The sequence below is a fragment of the Euleptes europaea genome, chromosome 17 (genome assembly GCF_029931775.1).
Source record: "Euleptes europaea isolate rEulEur1 chromosome 17, rEulEur1.hap1, whole genome shotgun sequence".
Classification (NCBI taxonomy): domain Eukaryota; kingdom Metazoa; phylum Chordata; class Lepidosauria; order Squamata; family Sphaerodactylidae; genus Euleptes; species Euleptes europaea.
The window spans coordinates 976,682-998,869 of NC_079328.1; the positions used below are offsets into that span (position 1 = coordinate 976,682).

The 22,188-nt window shown below is 43.9% G+C and overlaps 1 protein-coding gene across 1 annotated transcript in view; it reads left to right on the forward strand.

The window, feature by feature from the left end:
* The window catches only part of GABBR2 (gamma-aminobutyric acid type B receptor subunit 2), a 725,909-nt gene that overhangs the window by 66,140 nt on the left and 637,581 nt on the right, over positions 1–22,188 (forward strand). Inside the window, exon 2 of the mRNA XM_056862472.1 lies at positions 9,146–9,283. Coding sequence (XP_056718450.1) covers positions 9,146–9,283 — 138 coding nt within the window. The remainder of the gene's footprint in view (positions 1–9,145; positions 9,284–22,188) is intronic.

Here is a 22,188-nt window from a genome sequence, read left to right on the forward strand (position 1 = left end):
TATAAAGGGCATGCCCAGGAGCAGCCAGAGAGGAAGAGCCAGGCCTGCTCCAGGGCAACAGGGAATAGGGAAATGGCAGAGCAGAGGGGGGAACTTGGGTGAAGAGGAACCCCCTCCTCCTACCCTGTCCTGGGCCACCGGCCCAACCAGAAGCAGCCCTGGCTTTGGAAGGCCAGAGGCAGTCCTGGACTCAGACCCAAGAGCAGCAGAGACTGATACTTTGCTTGGGATGGGTGTGTGTGTGTGCCAGCGCCCAGATCAAAATTCAGTTTTGGATAAACAGGAAAAATTATGTCTGTGTCAGAGACAATCAAAGGTATAAAAAAGGGGGATAGGAGTGTGAGAACATTCGATAAGGAAATTCTTTGATATACTGTAAAGCTCTGTAAAACCACACACATTGTACAGTGTGAAATTAGTGTAGGCAAGATTGAAACAAGACCTGCCAGGTTCCCTTTGCTCTGCTCTTTCTCATCTGTTTTCATCCCCTGGCCTAGTAGCTTCTCTCCCCCCACCCTCCAATGGCTATTATGGTGTAAGACAGATGAATGCATTATGTTTGTGGCTAAATTTTGCATATAGAAGAACATAGAATCATAGAGTTGGAGTATTTGGTATTTGGGCAAGTATCAATTGGTAGATTCAAGAGCTTTGTAACTTAATGATAAATTGCCCAGTGAGGTGTGTATGGACTTTGTTTCCTGGACTTTTCATTTAAATGATGCAACGCCATCTCTGCTATGTATCTAGCCCCTTTTCTTTCAAAGATATAAAATATACACAAAGGTAATGCTGTACGCAATTTTTCACTAAGAAGTGAACTTACCTTCCAGCGTTGTGTCCAATGAGTTGTATGATCTACAAGCAAGGAAAGGAATTTGTTTATTAGTTGATTAAAATGTAGTCTGCCATCTGTCAGCTAGGGGGCAGTATATTGTGCTTGTTTTCGTTAATTGCATTATAGCTCCCATTTAAAACAAACAAACTCAATTTAACTGTTTTTTTGTGTCAGTTGGCTATGGTTTCTGCCTTTTCCATTCATTGTCTTACATTCGTCCAAGCATGTGGTGATAATGAAAATAAAAGCTCAGGACATGGAGTAGAAGTCACTGGGGGTTGTGGGGGGAGGTAGGGCTGAATTTCCTGCATTGTGCAGGGGGCTGGACCAGATGAGCCTGGAGGTCCCTTCTAGCTCTATGATTCTTGGGCCCCCAGACTTACCTGGGCCGATTGCAGGCCTGTGTGGGGTGGGGTGGGGAGGGAGGTGACACATCTTCAGCCCAGCTGAGGGCCGGCAGTGTGGCTGGCTAATGGCTGGAGGGGGGGCCTCCACACATGCAGTCTTTCCCAGCCTCCACAGCCTTTTGGAGCTTCCTGCCCCCCACCTGCCAATCAATCTCGGCCAGGCTTGGCTGGGGGACAAGGCCTGGCTGGTGGACTTCTCCCAAGGGGGTGTTTTCCCTCCCATTATATTAGACCCTGCCACGCTGCAATATTAGACCCTGCCACGCTGCCGTGGCCCAGTCAGCCTCGTGGTTTTTCCTACCCTTTCCTCTGTTTATGGCGTTTTGGGAGTGTTGTGTTGGGTCCGCAATTCATTATAATGTTGTCATTTTATTTCCTTTTTGCCACAACTGTGTTGGGTGGTATTGGCAGGGCTGGGTTCATTGTCCGGGAAAAAGCAGCCCGTGTGTCCGTTTCCCCCAACTTTGGGGATCCCCTTAAGGGACTTTGAGGTGAGGGCTTACAGGGGACATGCCCAGCTCAGGGGCTGTCAAGGTGCCCTCACTTTCAAGTGGTGGGAGCGACCACACAGTGGCTTCAGCCTGTGTGGAATCCTACCCCTGCCATCCTACAGTAGATTCTCTCCCCAGCAGGTGGTCTGGGGCGGGGTGGTATACATCATCTGGCAGGCGGATCAGTCGATGCGGAGATCTGACGCTCCAGGCTGTGCCAAGGCTCTGACAGCTGCTGTACCAATAAAAGTTGGGCCATTTTCTATCCAGAAATGTTTTATATGGTTATTGCATGTCCATGGGTATGGTGTGTGTGTGGGGGGGAGGGGTGCCTCACCTTCTCCTCACCCCTTCAGCGCTGGGGCCACAAAGGAAACTTCAATGGAACGGAGCAAATTAAACAATGGATGACTAAGTGTTGGATCATTCCACAATCCACATCTCTTTTTATTTATTTTTTCATTTTTTATTGATTATTTGAAAAAACAAAGAAAATCGATTTAAAATACAGAATAGAAAAATACAACAGAATACAAAAGACCAGAATATGTTAACTAAATTGAATACAAAAAGAATCCCTTTTATGATATTTTTAATACCCCCCACCCACCAATAGTGTACCCCCCTTATGTCTATCTCTATTTGGGCTTGGCTAACAAAACTCTGTGCCAGATAACAGCTAAAATGACAGGAAACGTTCAGCTGACCACATGCAAAGTTTGTCATACACTTTCAACACAATCCTGTGTTCAGAGAGTTGTCTGCGGTTTTCCTCACTCTGACCTTTCCCCTGTGGTGCGGGTAACCTCTTTACAGCTCAGCATCTTCTTTGTGTAACTAAGCAGTCTTCTTGACTTGGGGTGCATAACCCTTTCTTTAAACTGAGACTTTCTTTTCACACAATCACAGCAGCAAATCTTAGTTTACAGTTAAATGACAGGGAATAGCAAGCAGTCCTGACCTACATTGTGCCTGATACCTAAAGGATTGTACATGTTTTCAAAATGTCTTTGTTATATCCCCACTTATATATTAGTTGTTCACCTAAAAAAAGTAATGCTTGAAAAATCTCATGCACTGATCATGTAGAGCTTATAGTCATTGAATGTGGGTGAGTTAGATTTCTTCATTAAGTGTGGTCTTCTCTTGTTCACGGCTGCACTCGATCTATCAGCTTGACATGTTGTCAGGTGCATATAAATTAGCCTGAAATCCTCTCAAGATCAGAACAACAATGCTTAACCTTGTGTGTCAGATTTGGGATTAGTGTCATGCGTTGTACAAAATGTACAGTGTAAAAAATATTTGGAGCCAAAGATTTTCTGTATTTTCTCCCCCCCCCCATTTATCATAGTTGAAAAAAGGTAGATCGATACAAAAACATAACAAAAGCAATGCAAGAACAGGATATGACGCATGCAAAAACAATACACTCCAGACCGAGTGTCATGCAGTGCGGGCCCATGTTTGCAGGATTCCTCCCCGATTCCCCCCTGGGTAACCCCAGAGGACCCGCCAGCCTGATTGGCCCGGCGGCAGAGCCTGACTGTGACAGGAGGCCCACTTACCCCAGAAAACATGGGGTCAACGGGGGGAAGGACCCCGAGGAGCTTCAGGACCAGTGGAGCCCAGGCAGCGAAGCCAGCGGCCCCAGAAAGGCAGCTGGTGGCAACCCAAACGGGCGAGGCGGCCCGACAGAGGGCCAAGCCCAACTGCCGAATGCCCACTCAAGTGTGGCTCCCTCCGTGCTACAGCTGATGCCCTTGGGCCCATCAAGGGGAAGGTCTGCAATGGGAACAGGAGGCCGGGTGAGGGCAAAGGCTGGCTGGTGCTTCTCCCAAGGCAAAGAGAGGGAATGCTTAAAAAGGCCCCCTGGGGGTACCGCTCTCATTCCACATCCCACCACCTCACTCAGCTGCTCCAGCTATTTTTTCCATGATAGGGTCCTGGAAATATTGCAAAATACTAGAGCCAACTAGAGCTCTTCAGGAGGATGAAGGCCACCGTTCGTTCATGACATTAATGGTATGCTAATTTCTTTGCAACAAGCTAGGCCTAATGCAGATATTACCTGCAAGGAATACTGTAAACAACTTTTATTTGTTGGTTTTCTTATTTTCTGGGCACCATCGCTGCTAAGCTTACCATTGAGCATAGCAATATTTGAGGGGAAATTGTCAATAGTGCACAATCTTTCTGCATTTCACCCCATCCCTTCTAAGCAGCAAGCAAGAAGGAAACTCTGCATGGCAACCGTTGGTATATCCAACAACACAACAACAGATCTATTACAGCAATACTCTAGAGGGAGTATGCTTCAGTGAATAACTTCAGTCTGAAGGCATACAGTGAAGGTTATTACAATAAAGGAGTGAAAATGACAAATACGTTGATGGATTCTAGTTACACAGTTTGGACAAACAACTAAGTTTGTCACAGTTCTTGACTTTGCGTGTGATTTCAAGTGACTTCTGTTTTAATGCATGGAAAGGGAAGCGATAGCCATTATCCTCAGTACAATTTGAAATTATAATTGTTCTTTAAAATGGCCTATTACTGTCCAGTGTCTAATCAACCTTTCCTGAGGAAGGTAATTGAGTGAGGAGTGGATGAGCAGGCCCATGTCTTCCTGGATGCGACATTTCCTCTTCACAAAATCACACAAGGGTGGAAAAGACCACAAGGGCCATCCAGTCCAACTCCCTGCCATGCAGGATCCCACAATCAAAGCACTCCCGACAGATGGCCATCCAACCTCTGCTTAAAGACCTCCAAAGATGGGGACCCCACCACCCTCCGAGGCAGCGCATTCCACCGTTGAACAGCTCTCACCGACAGAAAGTTCTTCCTAATGTTTAGGCGGAATTGCTTTTCTCTTAGTTTAAATCCATTACTCCGTGTCCTAGTCTCTGGAGCAATAGAGAACAAGCTAGTTCCCTCATTAACATGGCATCCCTTCAAATATTTAAACATGGCTATCATGTCACCCCTTAACCTTTTCTTCTCCAGACTAAACAAACCTAGCTCCTTAAGTCTCTCCTCATAGGGCATAGCTTCCAGACCTTTGACCATTCTGGTCGCTCTCCTCTGGACACGCTCCAACTTGTCAACATCCTTCTTAAATTGTGGAGCCCAAAACTGGACACAGTATTCCAAATGAGGTCTGACCAATGCAGAATACAGTGTTAGTATTACTTCCCTTGATCTAGACACAATACTCCTATTGATGCAGCCCAGAATTGCATTGGCCTTCTTAGCCGCCATATCACACTGTTGACTCATGTTCAGTTTGTGATCCACTAAGACTCCCAGATCTCTTTCACATGTACTGTTGTCAAGCCAACTCTCTCCCATCCTGTACCTGTGCCTTATGTTGTTTCTGCCTAGGTGAAGTACCTTACACTTCTCCCTATTGAAATCCATTTTATTACTTATGGCCCAGCTCTCCAGTCTATCAAGGTCATTCTGAACTCTGACCCTGTCCTCTGGGGTATTAACTACCCCTCCCAACTTGGTGTCATCTACAAATTTGATTATCATGTCCTCTATTCCATCATCCAAGTCATTTATGAAAATATTAAATAGTACCGGTCCCAGGACAGACCCCTGTGGCACCCCACTGGTCACTCCTCTCCAGGATGAAGTTGACCCTTTTCAATTGGGCTTCAGGCCTGGCTTTGGGTCTAAGACTGCACTGGTTGCTTTGATTGACAATCTCCATTTAGAAGAAGAAGAGTTGGTTTTTATATGCTGACTTTCTCTACCACTTAAGGCAGAATCAAACCAGCTTACAATCACCTTCCCCTCTCCACAACAGACACCCTGTGAGGTAGGTGGAGCTGAGAGAGCTGTGACTAGCCCAAGGTCACCCAGCTGGCTTCATGTGTAGGAGTGGGGAAACAAATCCTGTTTACCAGATTAGCCTCCACAGCTCATGAATCAAACCCGGTTCTCTAGTCAACCACTCCAAACTACCACTCTTAACCACTACATCACACTACATCTGGATAAAGCCATGCTGGCACTGTTGATTCTTCTGGATCAATCACTGGCCTTCGATACAGATCAACATTTGGTCCTAATCGACTGCCTTGCCTCCCTGGGGATGAGGGGCACCACCATTAGTTGGTTCTCCTTGGTCCTCTAGGGACGCTCCCAGAGGCTAGCTATCGAGGAGGAGAGGTCTTCCCTATTAGACCTGAATTGTGGGATCCGATGTCAGGAGGTTTGGATTTCTGTGCCATCAATATGCTTATGACACTCAACTCTTCCTCCTGCTGGAGGAAATTGTCAGGGCTCAAAGCACTACCCTAGGGCCTAGATGCGGCAGCCCAGTGGTGAAGGAGGAGCTGGCTGAGGTTGAACCCATACAAGACGGAGGCCTTGTGGCTGGGAAAGACTGAGATGGTAGCTGTAAGGTCACTCCCAAGACTCGATGGTGTCCAGCTGACAGCTGTAGACTCTGTAATAGGGGTGTGCAGAAATAAAATTGGGGGAAATTTGGATTTGGGTATAATGGACCCAAATATTTTTTGGGATTCCCAAATATTCCTGACTCTCCATACTGGTATGTGGTTTTTTTGGAATCTGAAAAAATTCAGCTCCGTTATAGCCGATGGGGAATATTTCCGGGACTCTGGGGGCTGGTTTTTAAGGAAAAGGAACCAATCTCCAGAATAGCTTCTGGTGTCTCTTCTTAAAATAACCGCCATGTTTGGTAAAGATAGGGTCAGGGGGTCCAATTTTATGGGCCTTCAAAGAAGGTGCCTCCATCCATCTTCCTTTGTTTCAAAGGTAGAAAAAATGGGGCCCCATAAAATTGGACCCCTTGACCCAATCTTTATCAAACTTAGGGGTTCTTGTAAGGAGAGTCACCAGCAGCTTTGCTGAAAAATTTGTTACCTTTACCTTAGAAAACATCCCCCCCCCAGAGCCCCAGAAAGTTTCCCCATAGACTATAATGGGGCAGAAGGGAGTGGGGATTTGAACTTTAAAGTGCTGCAGAGTTCTGTGGGGATGTTTTGAAGCTGGTGTTTTTCTTTTAAACTAGGTTTCTACTGCTGTAGCCAGCAATTCCAAAAAGGTCCTGAGAAAAGCCAATTTTTTTCTGGCTTTTTTGGGATCCGGATTACCAAGTGCAATTCAAAAGCCCCTTTTCAGCCCCCCAAAAAGCTGAAAAATACCAGCAAGGTATTTTTCGGCCTTTTAAAGGTTCTGCTTTACTGAATGCATGCCCTTACTTTGTAAAGAGCCTCAAGGTGTGGTTGGATTCTGTGCTTTCATTGGACAAATAAGTATCCATGGTAGCAGAGTTGGTGTTATGTCACCTATGCCAGGCTCCTTATTTGTCTGGGTCGATCTTGCCACATGGATCCATGCAGCGGTCACCTCCAGATTGGACTGCTGTAATTCACTCTACATAGGCCGCCCTTGAAAACGCTTCAGAGACTGCAGGTGGTGCAGAATGCAGCTGCCAGGTTGCTGACTGGAACATCACGGCCAGATCATATTACTCCAGTTTTGTGGCAGCTGCACTGGCTACCAAATAGCCTTCAAATCTAATTCAGGTTTTAAGCCCTTAATAATCTGGGACCCTCATACTTACGGGACTGCTTCTCCCATTATGACCCCCCCCCCATACTCCCTTCTGTCATCTTCTAGGGGTCTCTTGCCTGGCCGCAGGATGGCTTGGTTAGCTGTCACCAGGGTGAAGAGGGTCGTGCCTTTGAGTGACTAGGCTCTTAGAATGGACCACTTCCTGTGAAGTGATATGTTATCTTATTCAGCCAGTCACCTATTAATCAGGACTCAACGACTTTACCTACTTTTAAAAAGCAAGTCTTTTTATTGATGTACTTCTAGTAAATATGTGTAAATGCAAGTTACAAAGGCTTTACACTCAGTTATAATGTATGCAGTAACAATGTATTCAGTTACAATGTATGTAGTAAAGTAAAGCAAGCAAGTCTCACATACTATTCAGTTTTAAAATCCAACTCTTAAAATATAACAGTCAAATAAGTCTGATTTAGTTCAAAGTATCTAATTCACAATATCTAGAATAAAATATTTTAGAGCCATACATACCGATACCATCTTCGAGACTCTCTGAGAGAGGTCTGAAAATCTAGCCTTTCTGTGCCTGTATTTATACTGTTTCAAACCCCTCAATACTGCTGATTCTGAGAAAATTTGGGCTGAGTAGTCCTCCTCCATTGTACTGCTCAGTCCTCCTCCATTACCTAATATGGGCTTCCTTTTCTTTTAGTTTATTTTACTAAACTATAAACAATCAGTTTTGAGCTTTGTGATCACTCTATATACTCAATTTTAACATTATTCTCATCTCCAGCATTCTCATCTCCATTACATTCATTTATGAATCAATAGTATCATGTTTACATGTTTAAATCATTAAACCCAATTATTGCTTATATTGCATTATGTCATCATTAGTTAGCATTGAATAGCCTTGTAGTGTGGAGGGTGGAGAACATCTCTATTCATGATGTCTTTGGAAGGGCAGGAAGACAGTCTATAGCTGAAAAAAATATGAAAAGGGCTCTGCTCTTCTCCATTGAAATGGCTGGAGAAGGTCAGGAAAAATTATGAAAAGTGCAGCACTGTATCCCAGCACTGACACTGAAATATCTGCCAGTATATTTCAGAAACATAAGCCTCTGGTTTAATATTTCCAGGCTTTCTTTCCTTCTTAAAAAGTAACTAAAACTTCTGCTATATAGTTTGCAATTTAGTCTTGTTGTTTGTATGTGTAGTTGTAGTTTTATAGTGAATTATTTCTGCATATGTGCAACTCAATATCATAGTTCATGTGCTGTAAGATGTCAGAGACTGTGACAAGGGGAAGGGCCTTCTCAGTCGTGGCCCTTACCCTACGGAATACACTCTCTGACGACACCCTTGCCCTGCTGATTTCTTTACTTTCCGCAGGGCATATGCAAAGGCCAAATTGTTTAAGTTGGCCTTTGCAGCATAAATCACATGTTTGAGTTGTTTTCTTAGTGGTTATGGTGCCAGCCACATATTTTAATGGTTTAACATTTTAATGTTAATATGTTATATTTGTTATCTGCTTTTATGTTGTTTTAAACTCATTTATACTGTTTTAATGTTGTAAGTCATTGCAAGACACGTTGGGTGACCGGCAATGAAAAAATCTAACAAATAAATAAAAATGTCATACAAATGATTTGAATTCTCAAAGCAAAATGTTTTCAGGTGTTTTGTCTACTCTTTTTAGCAACAATTTAAAGTTTGTTGGTTGTTGAATATTGAGCAGCTTCTCCAGCATTAGTTAAGCTAACACTTAATGTTGACTGCATTTTTTAAAAAAAATTATGGCCAATATTCAATGTATTTATTGATTAAGTGTTTTCCCTCCCACACAGTGTGACAATGCAAAGGGGCTCAAAGCCTTCTACGATGCAATAAAATATGGACCTACACACCTAATGGTTTTTGGCGGAGTATGTACAACTGTAACATCCATTATTGCCGAATCCCTAATAGGATGGAATTTGGTCCAGGTAAGAAACAATTATTTTTATACTGGATTGGTGAGTGCCTTAAAGCTATTTTGATGTTCTTTGGAAAATTAGCTTGAAGTTTGAACTTCGTGGGCAACATAACTGTTTCTAAGTAGTCCTGTCTAAAGATTGCCCTGGGTCCTTTAGTCCTACAAATTCACAAAAAAAGTGCTCAAAGTTCATTGGGGTCTCCTTGCCATACCTGTATAGACCCTTATGGTGTAATGCCCTGTTCTGTAATTGGTTTTGTGGTGTTGGTGGTGGTTATGCCTACACATACTGGATGCTTTTGTTCTCATGAACAAGTCACGTCAGACAAATCTTATCTCTTTTTTCAAGAAAGTTACTACCTTGCTGGATCAGGGGAATGCTGTAGACATAGTTTATCTTGATTTCAGTAAGGCTTTTGATAAGGGTTCCACATAATATTCTTGTTGACAAATTGGGAAAATGTGGTTTAGATCCTATTACTGTTAAGTGGATCTGTAATTGGTTGACAGATCGCACCCAAAGAGTGCTTGTTAATGGTTCCTCGTCCACTTGGAGAGGAGTGACTAGTGGAGTGCCTCAGGGATATGTCTGGGGCCCTTTGTTGTTCAACATCTTTATAAATGTTTTGTATGAAAGAATAAAGGGGATGCCTATTAAATGTGTGGACGGAACTAAATTGGTATAGGTAGCAAATATGGTAGAAGACAGAGACAGGATGCAGGATGATCTTGACAGGCTGGAGAACTTGGCTAAAACTGATAAAATGCATTTCAAGAGATAAATGTAAAGTTCTGCATTTAGGTAGGAAAAATCAAATACATCATTATAGGATGGGAGAGACTTGTCTTAGCAGTAGTATGTGTGAAAAGGATCTATGGGTCTTAGTAGACCAAACACTGAACATGAGTTAGCAGTGTGATGCGGTAGCTAAAAAGGCAAATGGGATCCTGGGCTCTATCAACAGAAGTATAGTGTCCAGATCACGCGAAGTGATGGTATTGCTTTGCTCTGGTTAGACCTCCCCTAGACTATTGTGTTCAATTTTGGGTACCACAATTTAAGAAGGATGTAGACAAGCTGGAACGTGTCCAGAGGAGGGAAATGAAGATGGCGAAGAGTCTGGAGACCAAGTCCTATGAGGAAAGGTTGAAGGAGCTGGGTATGTTTAGCCTGGAGAGGAGAATATTGAGAGGTGATATGAATATTGAGAGGTGATATGAATATATTGACAGATGATATGAATATATTGAGAGGTGATATGAATATTGAGAGGTACATCATCAAGTACTTGAAGGGCTGTCATACAGAGGATGGTGCCAAGTTGTTTTCTGTTGCCCCAGAAGGTTGGACCAGAACTGATGGATTGAAATTAAATCAAAAGAGCTTTCGGCTAAACATTAGGAAGAACGTTCTGACAGTTAGAGTGGTTTGTCAGTGGAACAGGCTTGGGAAGTAGTAGGCTGTCCTTCTTTGGAGGTTTTTAAACAGAGGTTAGATGGCCATCTGACAAATCATGAGAGGAAAGGCAGGAAGTGTTGATTGAGTTAGTGCTTGGCTCTCATTGCCCTTTCTTACAAGCCCAATGTAATGCCGATTGCCACTTTGGGGTCAGATTGGCCAGGGATTCTGGAAGGTTTTTTTTCTGGGCATGGAGTAAAAAAGTTCTTTAGAAACTTTAGAAAGCATGGAGTAAAAAAGTTCTTTAGAAACCAGGGTGGATGACTAAAAAACTTTTTGTTGAGATAGGATTTAAGAAGGGCATGTACAAGAAATGGAAAAAGGGAGAAATCAAAAAGAGGAATTCAAACAAGTAGCCAGCACATGTAGGGAGAAAGTCAGGAAGGCTAAATTGCAGAATGAGCTCCGGCTAGCCAGGGAAGTTAAAAACAACAAAAAAGGGTTTTTTGGTTATGTCCATAACAAAAGGAAGATAAAGGCAACGGTCGGGTCATTGCGTGGAGAGGATGGTGAGTTATTAACAGGGGAGGCAGAAAGATTTGCCCTGATGATGTAGGTGAATTTACCTTCAGCATTCAGAGATTGTGTGGAATCCTTTAGCGTAGGTGACTGTATTGTTAGTGACCATCTCCTTCTGATGATGAAGTTTAATGTAGAACTCCCTTTGTTTCTTTCCATTTTAACTTTGGGGTTGGAGAAGGAAACATATAATTTCCCAAGAATTCACTGGTCACCAGATGTAATTCAAAAGATATCTCAATTACTTAAAACTGAAAAAATATCTGAGTACAGAAATACAATAATTTGCTCAAGGGATCCCAGGGAAGCTGTTAATCCTTATGAAAATTTAATTACATGCATAGTTGATTCAGCAAAACAGCAATACAAGTGGCAGACAGAATTTTTAAAAATTCCCACCTATACCTGGTTTGATAAAGATTGCAAGACCTTAAAAACTCACATCTGTGACATCTATCGCCAGTATCGGAATTCCAGAAATGCCCTATTACCGATAGAATATTTCAACCTGAAGAATGTATTGCATCAACTTATCAGAGATAAGAGAAGGGAATACACCTATAAACAATGGGAAAATCTCTTTCAGGCCATAAACTCCAACAATTTGAGGGCATTTTGGTCATTAGTCTCTGGAGCACTTAATCCCAGAGGCCCAAATATGTCAAACATCTCACCTAGCAATTGGCACCAGTACTTTGCAGAAGTATTAGAGGAGGTTGTACTGGGCGGGAATGAGCTGTTACCCCCCCTGCCAGCTGAGACTCCGAAGTGGCCGCCTGTTTCTTCGGAAGAAGTGGTTGAGTTAATCCAACACATAAAACTGAGGAAAGCCCCAGGCCCGGATGCTCTGAGCCCTGAAGTACTTAAAGCAGATCCCAATTGGTGGGCCCCTGTATTGGCTCAATTGTTTACTTGGGTGGATAGAACTGGCATTATGCTAGAGGCATGGACCAAAGCAATATTGGTGCCCATACATGAGAAAGAGACTATACAACTCCAGCTAACTTTAGACCCATCAGTCTCCTCTCAATTGTAGAGAAACTCTATGCCAAACATCTATTTAATAAACTCTTAGCTTGGATGGCAGAACATAAGACTTTAGGCCCTGAACAAGCGGGCTTCTGACAGGGGAAATCCACTTTAGACCACTGTATTGTACTTGCACATCTTGTTAACAAGTACGCTAGGAAAACCAACACCAAGTTATACTCAGCCTTCCTGGACCTTAAGGGAGCATTTGATTCAATCCCGAGAAACCTTCTATGGGATAAGTTAATGAGCTTGAATATTGACAAGAGATTAGTATTCCTAATCAGAAGGTTGTATACCAACACAAGTTGCCAAGTCAAGTGCACACCGCTAGGCAAACTATCCCCGAAAATCAATATCAATAAAGGAGTTAAGCAGGGCTGCATTCTGGCCCTGACTCTTTTCAACCTCTTCCTAAATGATCTGGCTACTGTGTTAAGAGAGGTTGACGTCCATTGTCCCAAACTCAGTGCCACACATACTCCCCTGTTATTTTACAACGACGATGCTGTGCTATTGTCATGCTCAAGGGTTGGCTTAAAGAGATTACTAAACCAGTGCTATGAGTATTGTACTGCAAATGGTCTGGTGTGGAACTATGCAAAATCTAAGATCCTGGTATTCTCAAAGTCCTGGAAACCACTTAAATGGATAATTGGTGGCAACTCACTTGAGCAGGTCAAATATTTTAAATATTTAGGCATTTATTTCCATCATAATGCATCTTGGAAAACCCATTATTAATTTGCAACTAAATCAGCAGATTTAGTTGTTGTTTTTCAATAGAGGAAATCAGTATATTCCTGCTGCCCTTAAGGTCTTTAACGCCAAAGTCAATGCACAATTGCTGTATGGTATTCCTGTCTGGATCAGTGCACTAGGTTATTCACTGGAACTCACCCAAGCCAAATTCCTCAGAAAAATAATGGGTATGCCCTGTTGTGTCCCATAATCTGCATTGTGCTTGGAAACTGGCCAAATGCAACTTGAAACAAGAGCGTGGCTCATGACTGTAAAATTCTGGTTACACCTCCATTTTAAGGCAGATTCCTCTTCTCTTATCTACTATATGCTCATGGAGTCACATGCTTCTAAGTGACTTCAACATATTGAGAGCAAAATTAAATCTATTGGCTTTAACCTCGACTCCTTGAAACAAGAGCTTGGCTCATGACTATAAAATTCTGGTTACGTCTCCATTTTAAGGCAGATTCCTCTTCCCTTATCTACTATATGCTTATGGAGTCACATGCTTCTAAGTGGCTTCAACATATTGAGAGCAAAATTAAATCTATTGGCTTTAACCTCGACTCCTTGTTTATGCTTACTGAGGCAGAAGCTTTTCAAAGGATAAAGTGCAGACTCTTAGCTATAGGATTTCAAGACCTTAACAGCGCTGCTAATAAAACATGCTCCCCATCAAATTTAGGGGTACCTTTTGATGTTTATCAGCCCTCCGCATACTTATCTCACCTGTGTGATCCTTCTCAATGTAGAGCCATTTCTCTGGCCAGATTTAATGTTTTGCCATCTGCGCTACTTGAAGGCAGATTTCGGAAAACTCTGTCTGACAGGCTTTGCCCTTGTGGCATCAATTGTATTGAAACGGTTGCTCATGTCTTATTTTACTGCAGTTTCTACACAGAATCTTGTAACGAACTTTTAAGCCCCCTGTTGGTTAATAGACAGAAAGTCTCAGATTTTTTTAACGTTTCCTATTTATTGAATAACCATTCGTCCCATACATTAGAGACTGTGGCACAGTTTTTAAAGTTTGTTTTAAAAGCCTGCCAAACGGTTAATTAGATGGCAGTATCAACAAACAGCGCTCTTTGATGTAACTGTCTTTTAACTATGCCATAAAGGACACTTTTTAATATCTCCATTCCTTTTGCACCCTTTTTGTATTACATTTTTATGCCAATAAAGGAATGATGATGATGGCAGAATTACTTAACTCCTTTTTTGGATCAGTCTTCTCCCAAAAGGGGAATAGTGCTCAACCTGGGAATAATGGAGCAGAGGATGCAATAGGGGAATTACAGCATAGTATAGACACTGAGATAGTACAGGAATACCTGGCTACTGTTAATGAATTCAAGTCTCCGGGGCCGGACGAACTGCATCCAAGGGTGTTAAAAGAACTGGCTGAAGTGATTTCAGAACCACTGGCAATAATCTTTGAGAATTCATGGAGAATAGGAGAGGTTCCAGCAGACTGGAGGAGGGCAAATGTGGTCCCCATCTTTAAAAAGGGGGAAAAAGAAATCCCAAACAATTATCGCCCAGTCAGCCTGACATCAATACCAGGTAAAATACTAGAGCAGATAATTAAACAGACAGTCTGTAAGCACTTAGAAAGAAATGCTGTGATCACTGACAGTCAACATGAGTTTTTCAAAAACAGGTCTTGCCAAACTAATCTCATATCTTTTTTTGAAAGAGTGACAAGTATGGTAGATGAAGTGAATGCTGTAGATGTAGTGTACCTTGATTTCAGTAAAGCTTTTGATAAAGTCCCCCATGACCTTCTTGAAACAAAGCTAGTAAAATGTGGGGTGGACACTGCTACTGTTAGGTGGATTGGTAATTGGTTGACCAACCAAACCCAAAGGGTGCTCATTGATGGCACAACTTCATCCTGGAGAGGAGTGACCAGTGGGATACCACAGGGGTCTTTCCTGGGACCGACACTATTTAATATTTTTATAAATGACTTGGATGATGGAATAGAGAGCATGCTAATCAAATTTGCAGATGACACCAAGTTAGGAGGGGTAGTTAATACCCCGGAGGGTAGGGTCAGAGTTCAGAATGACCTCGATAGACGGGAGAGCTGGGCCATAAGCAATAAAATGGATTTCAATAGGGAGAAGTGTAAAGTACTTCACTTAGGCAGAAACAACATAAGGCACAGGTACAGGATGGGTGTCAGGCCTAGCCTGGGTGATGTACAGAGAATGCCAGGCATAGTCTGACAGAGAATGTTGTGCTTTCCCCAGGTGCTGCCGAAGGTCAGCCTCATCAACGGTCAACTGCCAACTATGTATTTTGACTCTGAACTTCGTGGGAACTTATTCCGGTGGGAGGGGGGTTGCCATGGTTTCCTGTGTTATTCTGTGTTCTTTCATTTATACCCAGCACCAAGCTTTTAGTTCTCATAAGTGCCGTCTTGATTCCTAGCTACTGTTAACCTGTGGATTCTCCAATATATCAACACTCTTTTGGACTACTTGTCTGTGGATGTTGTTTATGGGACCATCACGGGGCAAGTGCTTACATTGGGAAAGAGTTGGCTTGACAACAGTACATTTGAAAGAGATCTGGGAGTCTTAGTGGACCACAAACTGAACATGAGTCAACAGTGTGATATGGCGGCTAAGAAGGCCAATGCAATTCTGGGCTGCATCAATAGGAGTATTGTGTCTAGATCAAGGGAAGTAATACTACCACTGTATTCTGCATTGGTCAGACCTCACTTGGAATACTGTGTCCAGTTTTGGGCTCCACAAATTAAGAAGGATGTTGACAAGTTGGAGTGTGTCCAGAGGAAGGCGACCAGAATGGTCAGAGGTCTGGAATCCATGCCCTATGAGGAGAGACATAGGGAGTTGGGTTTGTTTAGTTTGGAGAAGAGAAGGTTAAGGGGAGACATGATAGCCATGTTTAAATATTTGAAGGGATGTCATGTTGATGAGGGAACTAGCTTGTTCTCTGTTGCTCCAGAGACTAGGACACGAAGTAATGGATTTAAACTAATAGAAAAGCGATTCCACCTAAACATTAGGAAGAACTTTCTGACGGTGAAGGCTGTTTGACTGTGGAATGTGCTGCCTCGGAGGGTGGTGGGGTCCCCGTGTTTGGTGATCTTTAAGCAGAGGCTGGATGGCCATCTGTCAGGAGTGCTTTGATTGTGGGATCCTGCATGGCAGGGAGCTGAATCCGCCCAGCAGATTACCTCGTGTGGTTCACCAGCTCCAGCGCAAAAAACAAGCACCAGTCCCTCTGGTCTCCTCCATTTTTCTTCCATCCTCGCTCTGTTCTGCTTTTGGAACTGTCAGATTCCAAATTGGGGGGGGGGGGAAGGCAGCGCTTTCCTCAAAGCTTCCCTCTATTTTCTATAGGTGTGGAACCCATTGCCCTTTAATGATAGATAGGATTATGGGGGGGGGGGGCAGGGAATCCATGTGCCCAGAGAAGTGTTTAGCTGAAAGTGGGAATGGCGGGGTGGGGGGAGAGGAAAGAAGTCCCCTGGCTTGCGCGCCGGCCATGATCTGGCCACATTGCATCGTGAGAAACAGGAGGGCTCCTAGCTTGCGCGCCAGCCCCGATCCAGCCAGTGTGCATGGCGGGGGGGGGGGGGTAGAGGAAAGAAGGTCCCTGGATTGCGCGCCGGCCATGATCCGGCCACAGTGCATCGAGAGAGAGGAGGGAGATAAGAGCAGGCTGGCCGCCCCTCTTCAGAAGAGTGATGGGAGGGAGTTTTGCCTTGGGTTTTCCGCTCTCAGGATGCACATTTTTCCCATCCGATTTCTCAAAAATCCCCCCTTCCCTCTGGGGTAGAGGGGCCAACAGCCCCTTCCCTTGAACATCCCCCCCATGGGTCCAGCTGCCCTAGACTGAGCTGCCACCACCACCACCCCCAGCGCTTGGTGTGGCCCCGCCGGTCTCCCCCTGGATCCGTCTGTCCGACGTCCCCCTGGGCTTGGAGGTGTGGGCCCATCCCAGGCCAGCCGCCAGCCTCCGGGACGGAGGGAGAGAAGTGCCAGGATTCTAGGCAGGCAGGCAGGCAGCAAAAGGGGTGGTATTCTTGTCTGAGCGCGAAACTCCCCCAGCCAGTCACCGTTCTTGGGGGAGGAGAAAGTGTGAGGGTTCCCAACCTCCCTGTGCAAACTCCATAAAATCACTTGCTCAGACGGTCATGCAGAAACAAGGAACTTTATTGGAAGCTTCAGAGAAGTATAGGCCTTACACTGGTAAAGTTGCAAGTGCTTACAGTTTCACAAAGACAGAATTATAACCCCTACAGGAAAGCAGATGTCAAATGTATGTTATGGGAATCTACGAGATAATTGTGCATGGTACAAAAACATCAAAGACCTCAGGGAGCTTGTTAGTGCTATCTACCCACCAAGGCCATAGCTGGTGGGAGGGAGTCAGTGAGAGCAAGGGAGGTGGACGTGGGAAGAGGGAAGAGACATTCCAACCTGGGGCCTGTCAGACGCAGCGCCTGAACCAAGGAAAGGCAAAAGGCCTGGACTGCTTTTACGAGTCCGGGGGGGGGGGGGGGAAACATACAAGGCAGAGGCGTACAGACCCTCACAGAAAGGAGGCGTCCTGGGGAGCGAAGCAAACATTTTTTCACAGGCATCCGAGCAACAAAACACGCGTCCACAGGAAAGATCGTCTCAAAAGTGGTTTGGATTGCCTCTCTTTTAACGCGGCTTATTTTGCTCAGTGGGGAAAAGCCGGATCTGCAGTGAATAACCAAAATTTGACTCTGACGCAAATCAGAGTCGAAACAGCAGCAAATCTCCGTGAAAAATACCCCAGTGTGTCCCAGGTTCTATTCGAGGACGGGAGCCAGCCCGGGCTCAATGGGAGATGCCTTTCAGGCAGTTTGGAATGGGGCTCTGTTTTATCTCTTTCCCCCATTCCCTCTACTTCACAAGGCCCTAGCCAAGGTGAACCACGACAAGACAGATGCCATCATTGTCACTCCGTTTTGGCCCAGGAGGTCGTGGTACGCAGTGCTCATGTCACTTGCACAAGGGAATTACATCCTTCTTCTGAGGAATCCCTCCCACTCCCCCCCCCCCGGACCTGCAGCTTGTGGCCTGGAGGGTGCTACCCCAGGGCAGTGGTCCGACAGGGTAGCTAAGGTTCTGCTGCATTCGTTAAAGTCTTTCACACAGCGGTCCTACGACGCTAAATGGAGATGTTTTTCTGATTGGGTTAAGGTTAAAAAATATTTCACCAATCAATTGCCCACTGTCTGTTGTGTTTGATTACCTTCTATCCCTCAAAGATGATGGCTTATCTAATTCTTCCATTAAAGTTTATTTAGCCGCAATATCGGCTTTTCATCCGGATATTGACTCTTTCTCAGTTTTTTCTCATCCCCTTTCCAAAAAGTTTTTGAAGGGTCTCAATAACTTGTACCCTCCTGTCACTCCACCAGTTCCCCAGTGGAGTCTCTCCTTAGTCCTTTCACAACTCATGAGACCTCTGTCTGAGCCATTAGCTACTTGCGAATTGGCCTTACTGTCGTTCAAGGCAGCCTTTTTAGTCGCCATTACCTCGGCAAGGAGGGTGAGCGACATGTCAGCACTGTCACATTCCCCTCCTTATACTAAGTTCCACTCGGATAGGGTAGTATTGAAGCCTAAGATTTCCTTTTTACCTAAGGTTGTTTCAGCCTTCCACCTTACACAGGACATTGTCCTTCCCGTTTTTTCCCCTCACCTATCCTCTGATGCTGATAGAGCATTACATTCCCTCGATGTCCGCAGAGCCCTTCTTTTTTACATTAAAAGGTCTCAGAACTTCCGTAAAGATGACAACCTTTTTGTTTGCTTCGGCGGACACCGCAAGGGTCGTCGAGCTTCTCCTCAGACCCTCTCGAGGTGGATCACGTCAACCATCAAAATGGCATATGAGTTTGCTCACCAGGAGTGCCCTCCTATGATCAAAGTGCATTTTCTACCAGAGCGTATGCGGCTTCCATCGCCTTTTCCTCTAAGATAGATCTCTGGGACATCTGTAAGGCTGCTACCTGGTCCACGCCCTCTACATTTATGAAACACTACGCTGTGGATGTGGACTCGGCAAGAGATGCAGCCGTGGGACGTGCCGTACTGAAATCTTTATTTCGGTGACTCTCCCACACCCACCATCCTGGTAAGCGAGCTCGCTACTCTCCCAATGTGGGACTGCATAGAAGGCACGCAGATGAAAACAGAGTTTCACTTACCTGTAACTGTTGTTCATCTGGTGGATCTTCTATGCAGGCACACATCCCTCCCTCCTTCCCCGCTGTGGGACCTCTCCGCTAGAGCAGTGGTTGGTTCTGTGGTTGGAGAACTGGAGGGAAGAGTGCTCCTTCCCCCTTGGGTCACATGACCGTGGGCGGGGAGATTGCATGCCCCAAGGGGAGGGGGAGCACTCTTAGATTTTGCTAGAAGCTGACAAATCTTATCTGTGGCTGGCCTGCGCCTGCGCAGTCCCAATGTGTGCCTGCATAGAAGATCCACCAGATGAACAACAGTTACAGGTAAGTGAAACTCTGTTTTTATCATACTGCCCTTATACAAATCTATGGTGAGACCACACTTGGAATACTGTGTACACTTCTGGTCATCACACCTGAGAAAGGATATTGCAGCGCTTGAGAAGGTGCAGAAAAGAGCAACCAAAATGATCAGGGGACTAGAGCAACTGCCCTATGAGGAGCCATTAAAAAGCTTAGGGCTGTTTTTAGCTGGAAAAGAAGGTGGTTAAGAGGAGACATGATAGAGGTCTATGAAATATTCATGGTATGGAGAGAGTGGACAGGGAGAAGCTTTTCTCCCTTTCTCAAAATACTAGAAAGCAGGGTCATCTGCTGAACTGGAGTGTGAGAGATTCAAAACAGACAAAAGGAAGTTTTTCTCCACGTAATGCATAGTTACATTGTGGAACTCCCTGCCCCAGGATGTAGTGATGGCTGCCAACTTGGAGGGCTCTTAAGAGGGGAGTGGACATGTTCATGGAGGAGAGGGTTATTCATGGCTACTAGTCAAAATGGATACTAGTCATGATGCACACCTATTATCTCCAGGATCAGAGGAGCATGCCTATTATCTTAGGTGCTGTGGAACACAGGCAGGATGGTGCTGCTGCAGTCGTCTTGTTTGGGGGCTTCCTAGAGGCACCTGGTTGGCCACTGTGCGAACAGACTGCTGGACCTCATAGGCCTTGGTCTAATCCAGCAGGGCCTTTCTTATTGTGACACACACACACACACACACAGAGAGAGAGAGAGAGAGAGAGAGAGAGAGAGAGAGAGAGAGAGAGAGAGAGAGAGAGAGAGTGTGTGTGTGTGTGTGTGTGTGTGTGAGTGTGTGAGAGTGTGTGAGAGTGTGTGTGTGTCTGGGGAAGGTAGAGGACCTGGCTGCCAGAAGCCCCCCTGCTTTCCAGTTTTGTGGCCGTTGGGCCAGTTGCCCTCTTTGGTGGCAGGACAGTGGACGTCAGGGAGACCATCTCGGGGGTGGGGGAACTTCACAAAGGGCTTGCATGCTGTTTGAGCAAGGTGATGATTTATTCTTTTGTCACGCTGCCATTCTTGTACTCCTCTGACTCATCCGACCTGCAAGCCAACAGTTGCGATTTCTCCCTTCTACTGAGTTAGTGCTTAAACCTTCTCCCATGAAAGATGGAAGGAATGTTACAGGATTGCAGAGCAATTTGCAAGATTTAAAATTGGAGCACTCTTGTCTACAAAACCTTCAGCAATGCAGAATGTTACATATATGATTGTGTCTCACTGAGTCATGGAATTACAGGAGTATAAAAATTCTTGCAGGATGTCCACAACATACAGAAATACGAAATGTTATACACTCCCAGTCTAAGGGCACAGCTAGATGATACAGTATCTCTGGAAACAGCCAGGGAATATGCCACAGTTATTTTACCTCAGGATTTCTGTTGCTTTAGCAATGCTGTGGAGGTCCAGCCCTGCTTGAGACCATGGTGTTGGGGCGAGGGGCCTTTGGTGCCCGCCCCTGCCTTGTCTTTCTTTTCTTTTTTTTTATAATTTTTTTATTGATTTTTATAATAAATCCCAAAAAAAAGGAAAAAAAAGAAAAAAAATACATAATAATAATAAAATAAAAATAAAAATACATAGAGCGTACAGTTCTGTTATTACACTGTTCATATAAAAACATATATTGTTAATATTGTTCTACATATATTGTTATACATAATTTGTTATACATATAAGGATATATATTACGCCCTACTTCAAAAATCCACCACCCACCACAGTGCCCATCACCAATGGACTTCCGATGGGGTGTGTTGACTAATAAAAAAAAAAATCACATTGTTATACATTAATTAAAATCACATTATACTATAATTCGTTAACTATATTTTTAAAATCCGTTTTTGCCGATTTATCCCAGTATGCAGCGGCCTTTGACCACATAATTTTAAATTCCTCCCTATCTTTACCATGTAAGGATACTGTAATTTTGGCCATCCGCATATACAACCATAATTTTTCTCTCCATTCTCTAATTGAAGGTTTAATCGTTTGCTTCCACTTTTTTGCAATTATAATCCTAGCTGCTGCAAAACTATATTGACATATGACTCTATCACCTTTATCCAATTCTCTATTTGGAATGCCCAATAAGCAAAAAGCGGGATCTCGCTTAATTTTTACTTTAATAAGATTATTAGTTTCATTCATAACTAATTGCCAAAATCTCCTAATTTTTTTACAAAACCACCAACTATGCATAAACGTGCCTATATCAGTACCACATTTCCAACATAACGCTTTGTCATCTTTTTTCATTTTACTTAATAAAACCGGGGTTATATACCATCTATAAAACATTTTATATAAATTTTCTCTTATTTCATTCGAAATAGTAAACCTAAATTCATTTTTCCAAAGCTTTTCCCAAATTTCCAAATCAATATTATATCCTAAATCTCTCATCCATTTCAACATGACTGGTTTGATCCTTTCTTGTTCTAAGTTCAATTCTATAAGTATTTTATAAATCCTACCAATCAATCCTTTATTACCTTTCAATAATACTATCTCAAAGTTAGATTTAGTATGATTAAATCCCAATCTATTATCTTTAATAAAAACATCATTTCGTTTATAATACATAAACCAGTCTTTT